This window comes from Martes martes (genome assembly GCF_963455335.1).
Source record: "Martes martes genome assembly, chromosome: 11".
Taxonomy (NCBI): domain Eukaryota; kingdom Metazoa; phylum Chordata; class Mammalia; order Carnivora; family Mustelidae; genus Martes; species Martes martes.
The window spans coordinates 13,946,410-13,960,958 of NC_137899.1; the positions used below are offsets into that span (position 1 = coordinate 13,946,410).

At 37.5% G+C, this 14,549-nt stretch overlaps 1 protein-coding gene across 1 annotated transcript in view; it reads left to right on the plus strand.

The window, feature by feature from the left end:
• Positions 1-14,549, plus strand: part of VPS41 (VPS41 subunit of HOPS complex) — a 173,721-nt gene that overhangs the window by 61,271 nt on the left and 97,901 nt on the right. Inside the window, exon 5 of the mRNA XM_080817899.1 lies at positions 12,098-12,172. Within this exon, the coding sequence (XP_080674025.1) occupies positions 12,098-12,172 (75 nt within the window). The remainder of the gene's footprint in view (positions 1-12,097; positions 12,173-14,549) is intronic.

Below are 14,549 nucleotides of genomic sequence, written 5' to 3' on the forward strand. Positions count from 1 at the left end.
TATGATGTGATAACTCATTGTGGTTTTGATTTGCATTTTCATGGTGATTAGTGACATGGAGCACCTTTCCTGTACTTGTCAGCCATTTGTCTGTCTTCTTTGGAGAAATGTCAGTTCAAGTCCTCTGCCTGTTTTTTTGTTTGTTTGTTTGTTTTTAAGATTTTATTTATTTTTTTGAGAGAGAGTGAGAGAGAGCCTGAGAGGGGAGATGGTCAGAGGGAGAAGCAGACTCCCTGTGGAGTTGGGAGTCTCATGTGGGATCCCAGGACTCCAGGATCATAACCTGAGCCAAAGCAGTTGCTTAACCAACTGAGCCACCCAGGCACCCCCTATGCCCATTTTTAAATCAGATTGCTTTCTTGCTGTTGAGTGGTATGAATTCCTTGTATATTTTGCATATTAACCCCGAATCAGATACATGGTTTGCACGTAGTGCCCTCCATTCTGTAGGCTGCCTTTTTCATTTTGTTGATCATTTTCTCTGCTGTACAGAAGGCTTTTAGTTCAATGTCATTCTACTTGCTGAGTTTTGGTTTTGTTACTTGGTGCTTTTGGTGTCATGTCCAAAAAAATCATTGCCCAGACTGTCATAGGAGATTTCCCCATGTTTTCTTCTAGGAGTTTTATGATTTCATATCTTACCTTTAAGTTCTTAATCCATTTTGAGTTAATTTTTGTAAGTGTTATAAGATAGGGGTCCAGTTTTATTATTTACATAGGAATATCCAGTTTTCCCACCATTTATTAAGGGGACTGTCCTTTCATCATTGACTATTCTTGAAATAGTAGGTGATATGCACGGGTTTATTTCTGGGCCCTTGATTCAGTGTCCACATTTATGTCAGTCCTGTACTGTTCGGATCAATATAGTTTTGTAATATAGCTTGAAATCAGGAAGTGTGATGCCTCAGCTTTTTCTTTCTTAGGATTAATTTGGCTATTTGGAATCTTGTGGTTTCATATGAATTTTAGGATTTTTTTTTCTGTTTCTGTGAAAAAGAATGTTTTTTTGAAAGTATAGATTTATAATTGGTCAGTAGTTGTTTGTAGAATAAAGAATATTTCAGCCACATCATCATACAAAATTTGAAACATAACTTATATGAGGTTGTGCCTCCTTTCTCCATTACTTCTTCCCTTTCTTCAGAGTGGAAAACAAGGACTTTGTAGCTTTTTAAATTTTCCAATTATTTCCCAAATTGGAATGAATTTGCTGCTGACAAAGCATTTTTCTTCCACCTGCAGAAACAGCAGCTTCTGTTAAAAGCTGGATTATCACATCAAGAAGCTCGAATTAATGTAGTTATTAAATCTTAGAGAGATAGGATCATCTTTAAAACCTCACAAGAATACACTTTTCTTGCATACTTGTTTTAACAGTGGAATGCATCGTAGTTAGTATCGAGGGGCAATGAGTGCCAGATGGGGACTGTCAGTTCTTCTTCAGCTATTCAAGCCCTGTACTGAGTATGGAAACCCTGAGATGAAATCTGAGAGCAACAGAGACAATTTGGGAGTTTATAGCTAAAGTTACGTTGTTCTGGCCATAGAGTAAGTCAGTGAGAAAATAAGGGTTTGTTTTGTAGATGTGTAGAAACCCCTCAAGTCGATGTATTTTTCAGAGACTTCTTACATCCAGCTGGAGGTCTTGCTCACCTCGGGGTGTATCATCAGGGGAGAGTAAAATAAGCAGTAAAAAGAGCTTTTCCCAAGTATGAAAGAACAGGCGTTTGCTTTTCACACGTGTAATGTAAGTGCAGCTTGCTCGCTAAGTGTGACTAAAGAGCATGAAGCTGCCTGGGCAACCATGTGGATGTTGGGATTGCTAACTAGTGGATCTCAGAGAACGACAATGAAATCCATCTTCTTTCTTATTCATTCCGCTCCGTGTCCGTGGGGATGCAGCATTTGTGAAGGAATCAATTATCCATTTGTTAGTCAGAGGAGCCTTACAAATTATACATTAGCAGATTGATTTCTTAGGTTCGCTGTTGGGGGACCGATAGCTTAAGGTGGGATGATGAGGAGCGTCGGGGGGAAAGAAGTTGCCACAAAGAACACCATTAAAAGCAGCTTTCGAAATGACCGTGAATTTATTCCTAATTGAAGAGCTGACATAATCCATACGAAGTGTATTTATTTCAGGCATTTTACATTAGGTAATTGATTATCACATGAGGTGTACGTGTTGGTAATTTTGCCTTCTCTTTAAATTTAAGAACTTGAGACCACCTGTGGTGGACTTGGGCTTAGAAGGTATGGGCCGGTCCGCACCCCCTCCTGCTTAGTCAGGCCTCTTTTTTTGTTCCATTAAGGAAACATTTTTGTATGTTCTATAGTGTCAGCTTGACATTATTGATTTTTGAACAAACTCACTTATATTGTCCAGAATTCCAAACATGTCTCCATTAGGAATAAAATTGTAGCTAATGGAAAATACAGCTGAGGCCATTTTTCTCGGGTCTTTTTTTTTTCCTCAGGTCCCGTTTCTTTTTTACATCTACTCCAGTATCCCAGCTTGGCAGACACAACCCGTAAATTCTGTGTGTAAAACAGGCAATTAGAAAATTCCACATGGAAGAAAGATGGACTCCTGCACTACAGATTCCCTCCTTACCTTTTCTCTTTTTCCCATTTATTTCCAGTATGCAGAAATGGCAGAAATGCGTAAGGCATTTGTTCCTTTTTGTGTGAGGACCTGTGCCAGACCTGCTTCTTGTGCCATTGACAGCTGTCATGCTGAAGTCCTGTTCTTTATTTGTTTTTTATCAAATATTACGGAACCAGTAATAGAAGCCAATGTGCGTAGTGATGACACTCAGTTGTCACTTGAGGTAAAAATGGGTGCTGCAGGTCCCAGGAGTGATGGCTTTGACAATTAAGATAAATGTTGCTATCTTTTTGGTTTTAAATTAAAACACTGACTATATAATCATGTAAAAATATTTATCTTTGGATTACAAACAAAATAAATATATGCTCTAGAAAATGAGCAAAACATAGAAAAGGACGATCTAAACACTAATAGTACCTCAGCACCCAGATAAAACCAGTGCTAATATGTTAGAGTATCTACTTGCAGTCACATATGTTATGTACAGATGCCTGTAAATACAGCTGTATTTATAAACCCTGGGTGGGGTTTACTGAGAGCTAGCCGAATTGTGAGAGTTGAAGGCACAGTCTTCCAGATGAGTGAGTTTGCTGAAGACTTCCAACACCAGCTACAAGATCTGGAAGTTCCCAGATGCACTCTCATCGTTGATAATTAGTTAGAGGCCTCAAAGAACTCTCCGAAAGTTATATTCACAATTACAGTTTATTACAAGGAAAGGATACAGTCAACAAATCAGCTAAAGGAAGAGACCGCATAGGGCAGACCCTGGGATGCAAGATTCCATTGTCCTCAGGACATGTTACCGCCTGGCCTACGTGTGTGACAACCAGGGAAGCTCCCATTGCTGTTCAGGATTTTTATAGGGGATCTGTAGGCATGATTGGTTGATGGGTTGTCCATATGGTTGAATTTAGCTTCCAGGTTGTTTGATATCCATGACCCGAAGCCCCCACGTGCAATCACAGGGGTTAGTCTTTCTGGCATGGCCCACTGAAAGACTGTGAGGTCTTTCACCTTTAACAGACATTCCTATCAGGGTAGATTATCTCCCAGAAACCAAGGGTACAGACCTGACTTCTCTTGGATTTAAGTCAGATTCTTTATTTATTTTTTGAAGATTTATTTGAGAGAGAGAGAGAGAGAGAGAGAGAGAGGGAGAGTGCGCACACACATGAGCAGGGGGAGGACAGAAGGAGAGGGAAAGAATTTCAAGCAGACTTCCCGAAGAGTGTAGAGCCTGACTTGGGGCTCCATCCCGTGACCCTGAAACCATGACCTGAGCCAAAATCAGGAGTTGGACACCAAATCAGCTGAGGTACCCAGGTGCCCCAAAGTAAGATCCTTTATTATGTAATACATTTTTTAAACTTAATTTTTTTGTTCTTTTAATTTTCATCATTTATATTTGCTTCTAGAAATTTAAGTCATTTCCGTTTCTTAGTGTCTTACAAAAGAAACCTGCTGTGGAAAGCATCTTTACAAAATGATTTTTTTTCTTTTTTCTTTTTTTTGGTTATTTTAAAGATTTTGTTTATTTATTATAGAGAGAGAGAGAGCGAGCGCGAGCGAGCACGAGTTGGGGGGAGTGAGGGTGGAGAGGCAGAGGGAGAAGCAGACTCCCTGCTGATCAGGTTGCTCAATGCAGAACCCAATCCCAGGACCACAAGATGATGACCTGAGCAGAAGGCAGATGCTCAACCGACTGAGCCCTCCAGGCACCCCTCTTCTTCTTGTGTAAAATAGGCAATACGTATGTCTTTTGAAAGATTTATTTTTTTTATCTCAGAGAGAGAATGAGTGAGAGCACTGGGGGTAGAAGGGGGAGAGGGAGAGAGAATCTTGAGCAGACTCCACACTGAGTGCAGAGCCCAAAGCAGGGCCAGTCTCACAGCCCTGCTTAACCGACTGCACCATTTAGGCACCCCAGAAAATACATATTTTAAAGATTTTTGATACACATTGCCAAATGATCCTTAGGAAAGTTTCTCCATATTTGAATTCCCACCAGTAGGGGACAAGGAGCGTCTCTTTGGGGACTTCTTTGCCAAAACTAGATACTTAAACAATCTTTGCCAATTCCATAGGCAAAATACATTGTTTATTTGTATGTTATTTGTTATTACTAAAGTTGACTCCTGTTCTTGTTTACCTAATTTGTACTATTTCTTTTGGGAGTTGACTGTTTTACTTGGTTTGAGTTACATGAATAAGAAGTCCAAATATTTTCAAAAACTGAAGAAGAATAAGCTGTAAAGTTCTTTGCAATGTACATGACAAGAGGTAAATATCCCTAATCTTTGATCTCTCATGAATCAGTTTTAAAATTATGGACATCCCAATAGCTAAATAGTTTCTTCCTCTAGATTGATTCATGCTTAGAACTTATTGTTTAAGGTTGTTATTTTTACTGACATATTAACTGGATTTTCTCTCCAATTTTATTTGGTGTGACTTATGAAATATAAAATATTTGTACTTTCACATTAAAATAGGGAAAGGAAAGAGGTAGTAAATAAACATGGGCTAAATACCTCTTCTAAATGAGTCAGTGTATGCCATTGCACTGATTTGGAGCGAGAGATAATTCAAGTATAATTCCTAAAAATGTTTAAGTAATCACTAATAGAATACAAATGGAATGAACAGCGTTTAAATTGTCCCTAGATAGACAAAAGAATTTGAGTAATATAGCAAAAGAGTAATAATGGAATAAGGAAACATAATTCTAAAAAGTATAAAATACTTTACTATTACTGAAAGAAAAATATCCTCAGCTTTGATATGAAGTAAATATTAAGCATATTGGCAATAAAAATGCAAGAAAAAGTAGAATTTTTTTTTTTTTAAAAAGATTTTATTTATTTATTTGTCAGAGAGAGAGAGAGAGAGAGAGAGCGAGCACAGGCAGACAGAGTGACAGAGGGAGAAGCAGGCTCCCTGCGGAGCAAGGAACCCGATGTGGGACTCGATCCCAGGACGCCGGGACCATGACCTGAGCCGAAGGCAGCTGCTTGACCAACTGAGCCACCCAGGCGTCCCGAAAAAGTAGAATTTAAAGCAAAAGAGAATTAGCCAACAGATCACATATTATATTGATTACATTTAGGGGTAAAAGGAAACTTTTTCATACCTTTGATGTACCCAGTTATAGGGCATCTAATATCTAGACCAAAACTTACTTGAAATGCAGGGAGAAATGGGCAAAACTGCAGTTATAATGGGAAGTTTTTGAAACATGTTTCTATCAGTCTTTGATAAGTGAAGAAGAAAGTAAATAAGGATATATAGAAACTAGATAATAAAAATAACATTAAAAATACGTGTATTTTGAACCAATAGAAACTAGATAATAAAAATAACATTAAAATATGTGTATTTTGACCCAGAGAATATGTGTTATTTGGAAATGAATAACTTAGATTTCAAAGAACAATTTTTAAAAAATATACGAACTACATTTCTGGCTACAATTGTAGTTACGCTAGAATTTTATTAATAACTAGATAAGTAACCAAATAATGCTGTCACCATTCTTAGAAATAAAACAAAATGTTACTTTTCACAAAGAGGAAATAATTATTGTATTATACATTATTTTTTGGCCTCTAATTTATGACCAATTTACATAATTAAAGGTAAATGTCAGACACTTGATTATTTTATGGTTACTAGATGAGCAGTAACAACTAATGCACACTATATTAATGTCAGGAAGTTAGAATAAGGTCAACAAAATTGTTCTAAGCCAAAAAGGGAAAATTAATATACAATAAGAAATTAATAAAATAGAAAACATTAAAATGAATTTTCATATTTGCAAATATGAAATGGAAAAAATAATAGTACCTGCTTCCTAGAATTGCCATGAGGGATAAATGGTACATGTATAAAACTCTTAGAGCCTGATGCCCAATAAGCCTATAGGAAATGTTAACTCAGTAGTAGTAGTATTAGTAGTAATATCATTAGTATTATTAAAATATTAAAAGAGGAACAAGTAACATAAAAAATTTTTTCATCTCAAGAATATGGAATGCAGTATTTTCTGGGAAAACCAAGATTTCCAGAACAGAATGAGAACATTTGAGTTGCTTGACAGTCATAGAGGAAAAAAATGTGATCTAAGAAATAGGCCACCGAAGGTATTAACCCCAGACGTTTTCATGCGCAAGTTCTTTTTAATTTTACCTTAAGTTTTTTATGTTTATTTTTATTGTGAAGTACAACTTGACAAGGCACATAAAATATTCAGTGAAACAGTGGTTATAATGCAAACCATCATGTAACTAGCATTCTGTTGAGAATAGACGGTGTGAAATCCCCCTCTGCTCAAAGTCCCCTTAGAGGGACCCCACTGCACTGACCTTTATAACTGAAAGTGCTTAGCTTTCCTTTTTCATTTTCTGCCCTCTCTGTGCCCCCTCTGCACTGTCATAGAATTTTGTCTATTTTTGTATGTTGTATAATGTATGTATGTATGTATATATGTATGTTATACGTACCAGGAAGGAGAAAAGGTACTTGTAGGCATTGCCACTACTGGAATAAAATAAAGTATAAGACCTCTAAGGGGAAAAGTATTGCATTTTATTTGGAGATGTTAAAGAAGGTCTAATACGTGGAGAAATACTCCAGGTTTATGGATTAGAAGAGTCAATATTGTAGAGATATTGAAGGAAAAGCTTTCAACATTAAGTGAAAATGAGGACTTTTCATCCCAAGAGTTTTTACCAGGAATGCCAAGAGTTTTTTTTGTTTGTTTGTTTGTTTTTACCAGGAATGGTGTTGAGTTTGATCACTTTCTGTAACTAATGAGATGATCTTTGGACATTCTTCATTTGTTTTCTTAATGCAGAAAATTATATTAGTTCATTTCCCTATATTATACCAGCTTAGGATTTCTGGAATAAACTCGGCTTTTCTATATATGCTGACTTTATTAATATTTTCTTTAGGATGTTTCCATTTATGCTCATGACCGAGATTCACTTGTACTTTTTGTTTCTCATAATATCCTTGTTGAGCTTTGTTATTATAAGAGTATGCTGGCTTGCTAAAATGATTTGGGAAACATATCCTTTCTGTTCTGTTCTCTGGAAGAATTTGTGTGTGATGGCAATCTTTTATTCTTTGAACTGTCTCTTCATGAATTTAATACTGTAGTGAGTGAGTTTGACAGTGAAAAAGATAAATAAGTAAAATACATAGTAAGGTAAGTAGTGGTAAGTGCTGCAGGGGAAAAATAAGCCGGTAAAGGAGTTGTGATGTTTGGGTAAATGTTGAAATTGTAGATCGGTGGCCAGAGAGCATGCCTGAGAAGATGACTACCTGTGAGGATTTGGCGGAAATGCATTTTTAGGCAAACAGGTGCAAAGGCTCCAAGGCAGGAAGGCAGCAGGGAGGTCATCGTGGCTGGAGGAGAGAGAACAAGGCAGAGTGTAGATGAGGGGAGAAGTTGGCGGGAGGGCTAGAACCAAATCATTGAGGACTCTCAGCTCATAGTAAGAACTTGGGGTTTGCTTCTGAGATGGGAGACCATTGGCAGATTTTCAAGCAATGACATTGTCCGGTCAATCTGTTAACAGTATCTTTCTGCTGATTTTTTGGGAACAGACTTCTGGGAGAATGACAGCAGAAGCAGGGTCCACTAGTTACGAAACTATTAGGATGATCCAGACAAGAATGATGGTGGCTTGGATGGCAGCTCTAGAGCTGGTGAAAGTGGTCAAAGTCTGGATAAATTTGGTTTACGTGATAAAAATTGCTGACAGAAACACAGTAGAGTGTGAAAGAAAAACGGAAGTCAGAAATGGCTCCAAGGTTTTTTTGCCCTGAGCAGCCAGAATGTAGTCGTCTGTAACTGGGATCAGGGAAACATTAAGAAGGGCTCTTTCATAAGGGAGCATTGGGTTCTTGGGTTGGGATACACTTTAGTTGAGATGCCTGGTAGGCATCCAAGTACATCTGTAAAATAGGAAGTTCTAAATATTGGTCTGAAAGAGGGAGAGGCCCAGTCTAGAGATAAAATTTAAGAGTCAAAAAAAAAAAAAAAAAATTTAAGAGTCAGTTCATGGCTTGGAAGAAAATAACCAAAGGAGAAAACACAGATGTTAGAAGAACCTCAAAGGACTGAACCATAAAATATAGAAATCAGGAGATTGGGAGAATCTGACCAAAGACACAGAAAGGGGAGCTGGAAATGTCAAAGAAAAACCAGACAAGTGTGGTATCCTGGAAGCCAAGAGAAGGGGAGAGTTACCAGCAGTGTTACATCCTCCTGTTAGTTAAAGTAAGTTAGGCTTGAACACTGACCACTCTGTTTAGCAACATGAGGGTTATTTCATCTTTAACTTCACACAGAACCATACAAATCCTAAGAAAACCCAAGGAAAGTGTGAAGAACTGTGGCTTGGTCTTGCCTTTTACCAGATAACAGAACATACTATGTGTATTATAATTAAGTCAGTGATGAATTGATACAGCAACAGACAAAGAGACCACAGTTGAAAAACCAGAAGGATATCTGAGGTGAATATTTATTATATGATCAACAGTTCTCTTCAGAAGAGGGATGGATTATTTAGTAAATGGGGCTGCCCCAACAGGATATCCATTTGGGGAAAAAAATGAGTCCCAAAAGTATTAAAACTTTAACATTAGAAATAAAGCAATAGTCATCTTCCAATTTAAAAAAAAAAAAAAAAAAAGGAGACCACATACAATGTCCAGGTGAGGTATTGTACCAAGACCTCATACCCTAAAAATAAAAAGGAAATTAACAAAAAAAATGACAAACATGTCCATAGAAAAATGAGTATGAGCTGTCTGCAAATAAGCTCAACTGCTTGAGCAAATTAATTGGCCAACAGACTTAAGAAAAATGCTTATGTTTATTAGTAGTTGGGGAAATAAATCAATGAATATTGATCTTTGGCAGAAAAAAAAGTAAAGAAAAAAAATTCTGTTGCTCACAGAGATGTGAGGGAAAGAGGATTCTCAAACCTTGTAGATCTGCTTTTCCCTGTAACATTGCTAATGTGGTGGTACAGATTCTACTCAGGGAGGAATTCGTTGTAATGAAAAGTTTACCTAACCTCTGAGAGGGACTGTGGTTCCAGACAGCTCTCAGAAACTCTTGAGGCCTCCTCGTCCTTGTCGTGAGGTGGGGATGACCATCCTACAGACTGCTTTCCCCTGAGACTATGAGGACCAGCTACTGTGTCTGCTGGGTCTTTGGAAATGATACAGGATGACCTGGAGAGGACTGATGCAGTCCCAGAGTCCAAGAAACAATCACATAAATTGACATGTATATGGAAAGGAAATACACTTCTTATTGTACGTTGTTGTGAAGAAGGGCCTGATAAAGAAGGACTGCATTCAGAGGCAGGGCTCGGTTTTGTAGGCCTGGAACAGCACTGTCCAGTAGAACTTCCTGCAACGAGGAAAATGTTCTGATTCGTGTGCTGTCTGATACCAGCTGCTGGTCACATGTGGCGTACTTTGATTTTCTTCAGTTTTTGATTCACACGCAGAGACTACCATGTTAGGACAGGAAAGCTCAGCATTGACAGGCTACGTACCCCTTTTAAAATGTAATTTGAGATAAATATGTTATATGTTATATATTATATATAATCATGCACACACACACATACACCAAATATAACCAAGATACCTTATAACCATAATCTATGCTTATGTAACACCTATGTAAATAGTTAAATTACAGTCAGGGGGGTTATATTTGCTAGAGTAAATGGGTATTAAAATGTTTGATGAACAAAATGAGGAACGTTAGGAAACTGGTCCCAGAGGATACTCAGTGAGGAAAGCATTTATCCAAAGAAGACACAGAAGCTGAGCATTCGGGCTTCTCAGCCAGGAGTCCAGACGCGCTGGCCTCACTGCTCTCCCAGTTCAGCTTGTATTTTGTTTTGCATATTCCTTGCCATCCATCATCCATCATGCTCCCTGTGCTAGACGCCTGTCCCCTGCTCTCTAGGTTGGATCCCTGGCACTTTCTCTTTTGCGATTTTCATCTCTGGACTTTGGTTTATTCCCCTGTAAAAGGGACCAGTATCTATTTACAAGGTCCTTTCCTCTTTTAACATTCTAGAAACTTTAAAAATTTTTTTTACTTATTTGAGAGCAAGAGAGAGCATGAGTGGGGGCAGGGGGAGAGGGAGAAGCAGACTCCCTGCTGAGCAGGGAGCCAGATGCGAGGCTGGATTCCAGAACCCCAGGACCCCGGGATCAAGACCTGAGCCAAAGGCAAACACTTAAACCAGTGAGCCACCCGGGCACCTCAACATTCTAGGAACTTTTAAGGAGATAAGGTTGCTTTTCATAGACTGCATTTCAGGAGTGTTGCTGGTGCAATGATCAGCATGAGGAAGGGCTCTGGGGCCAGCTGTCTCACCCTGCAACGGAGGAATTTCTCTCAACAGCATCAGTCCGTGGGTGGCCTTCTGAGGTGTGGGAGTCTTGGTCTGCCCTAACCTTTGGTTACTAGCTCTGTGATACTTTCCACTGAGAAAGGAACATTCCATTTTGTATTTTTCCATTAATCCTTATCAACAAGCCAAATTATCTTAAAGTTAGATACTTTAAAAAACTAATTTGCAGACTCATGCCATAACTGATGAAGGCTTTTCTTTCCATGCTTATTAGTTCTATCATGTTTTGTGTAAAAGAGCAGGAAACTGCCGTTATTTAGGAAGAGAATAAAAGCTTACCATTTTTTAGTGTTGTCATCATTTACCAGTCTTGACTTCTATTGGAAAATCCACCTATTTGAATGTTTTAGTAAGGAAACAGTTGGCTACATAGAAAACTAGAAAGCTGTGAAAAATAATAAAAGTCCTGTTGTTTATTTATGCTTGGGAAAATACATTCAAAGTGGAATGCCTGGTTTCAGTCTTGACAGATTTTTAAAATTTGAGATTACTAAAAAGAGGAGGGATAACAAATTAGGGAATATCAACCAGACCCTGTACATTTCCCCCCAGAAAGTACTAAGCATAAAGTTTAAATACAAAGTCGGTTTAGTGATTTATGAGAGAAGAATGTACCAAACTGGAACAGTCAAAATTTTTCTTTGCCTCATGATTTTTTATTTTGGCGCTTGTTACGTTTTTTTAATGGATTTGGTTGGGAAGGAGTTTTAGGAATGGGGAGTAAATAGAAGAGAATACATAAAAAGGCGTATAACCTGTAACAAAAATAACCTTTTAGATGGGACTTGAAGCACATGCAATACGTAATTTTGGGAAGTCTTAGGTTTCCAGGTTTATTATGTGTGTGAGAGCAAAGCTGTACTTTACCGTTTTCATTTCCAAAAACCAAATATGTCTTAACACTCACACATCTAAACTAATAGACGTTTGTCTCACTGAAATATTACAAAGAGCCAAGGCATTTGGTTGTTGATATATATATTTTCCTGAAATTTTACATGTTTGTTGTTTGTTTGAATAGAGTCCCGTGAAGATAAATCAGATTAGCCTGGATGAGAGTGGAGAGCACATGGGCGTGTGTTCAGAGGACGGCAAGGTATGGCAATGACATGGGCACGTGGAAAACACGGTCTGGTTCTGAGGCCTGGGATGGTCTCCAACTCCAGGGGCTTGGAAACGCACCCCGCTTACTGTATACCTGCTTTAGGAGAACCTTGATTATTCTTTTTGGGTATTGGACTCGCTTCCGATTGCTCATAATTAAAGTAAAATATATGTCGCACAAATGTGCCTTAGGAAAAGTAATTACAAGAATGTCAATAAAGTAACTAGTATTAAGCTGATTAACAGCTGTGGCAGGGGGACGTGTCACCTTAATCATTACTGCTGTGCCACTTATACTTCAGTGACTAGTCTGCAGTCCCTGCAAGACAAGTAGTTTAATGCCTTTCTGCCATAAATCCACAAAATTGGATTTTGTGGGCATGATTTCTGTGGGCCGTTGGTTTTCATTTTCACACAAGTTATGAATGTTTCTCTTGAATTATAGAATCTTTTGATAAGCAATCATAGTTTATCAGAAGAATAAAGTGTCTTACAATGGCCACATTAAATAAATGTAAAATCAATATATGTACAGTTTTCTAAAAACCTGGCACCCACTTCCTCAACCGAGGACATACATCACTTGTGCAGTGTATAACTAACAATTATCAGTGCTTCTTGCTGATGTTGAGCTGTGACATTTAGTGGTTGTGGTGATTGATTTTCCACTTATAAGAATGTCTTTTTTGTTTTTCAGTCGATGGAAGTCTTTTCTAATGTTGGTTTGCAATGATAAAATTCTAATACACAGTGTATTTAAGCTACTTTCCTAAAATAACAGTTTGAGAAAAGTGCATTAAGAATCATTACACAATCTTACATATTCCTGACTGAATAGAGCACATTTCCTAATCTGATTTTGTATTTTTACATGATCTAAATTCAATGGGTCATTAAGATGAGTAAATGAAAAACAGTGTGCTCCATGTAAAAGATTTATACTCATTTGATCTATTAGCAAAAGAAAAATGAAGTCCTCTTGACACACAAGAATGCATTTTATATATCTAAGCTTAATGTTGCCCAAAAGGTCTCTTGAAATGGTAGTTGGAACCCTGTGCTTTCCAAAGATCACACTGTCAAATTTTACAGTACTTTCTAAAATCCTGAGATGGACCAGACTGTCAGGGAGGTGAGGGAGGAGCCTGGTACGTATGGAAATTGAGAATTATCCGAACAATTGAAACCTTTTAGTATTTATGATTTGTAAAGTCAAGTCATCTTTATTTATTTATTTTTTTTTCCTTAAAGGTAAGGAATTTGTTCTGGGCTGACAACCAATTTAGTTGAACTAAATTGTTGGAAGAAAATACTCATTTTTCAAATTGGAACATAATTTTTACTGAAATAACTTCATCAGTGAATTTTCAGAGCTTTAAATGTTGAATAATTATTATTTGATGTGGCAAAGTGGGATATTTTAGTTGTGTCTAGTGTATAATGACCCTCAGATATCACCTGGTATACTTCTTGGCAAATACCTGTTTTCCAATTTAGGCAGATTTTTAACTGCCGTATTTTGGTGTAGACCTGTGATACGTTTTTGTTTTTTTTTTTTTTAAGATTTTATTTATTCGACAGAAGAAGGCATAGAGAGAGAGGGAACACAAGCAGGGGAGCAGGAGAGGGAGAAGCAGGCTTCCCACAGAGCTGAGGGTGTTGATCCCATAACCCTGGGATCATGACTTGAGCAGAAGGCAGATGCTTAACAACTGAGCCACCCAGGCACCCCTTGTGATACATTTTTTAAAAGTTTTCACATATGTTTTATTAGCATTGATAGAACTGAAAATAAATATTTTGGTGCACATAATTTACGTAAGCTAGCAGTATTGGGAAAATTGAGTAGCTAGTATAGAATGATCCGGCAAAGGGGTCAGTAATGATAAAAACACAAAGATTATTACAAAGATAAACTCCAGTTATCTAGATCTAATGCATCTTTAAATGACTGTTGTGATTTTTCTTTCTTTAGTGTATTAAGACCCCTAGATAAAATACGTCACCTTCATATATAAACTAGAATCAATTTAGTGTAGAGTTCAGGGTGGAGATATTTTCTCTTAAAATTTTGGAGATGTTGCTCCCTTTTGTCTGACCTTTATTTTTGTCAACATGTCTGAGGCTAGCATACTTTTGTTCTTTCACAAAACCTTTTAAATTTTTTTTTTTTGTCCTGCCTTGGAGCTTAGACTAATAATAATAACAACAATAAAACAACAATATACGGCCCTTGTAGTTCAGTTTGCTAAGTTATGTCTTGTTCAGGTCTATTTTCATTAATTTTGTCTGGAACACAGTAAGTCCTTTTGATCCATATACTGAAGTATTGTTTTCATTTCAGGAAAGTTTACTTCGGTTCTGATTTT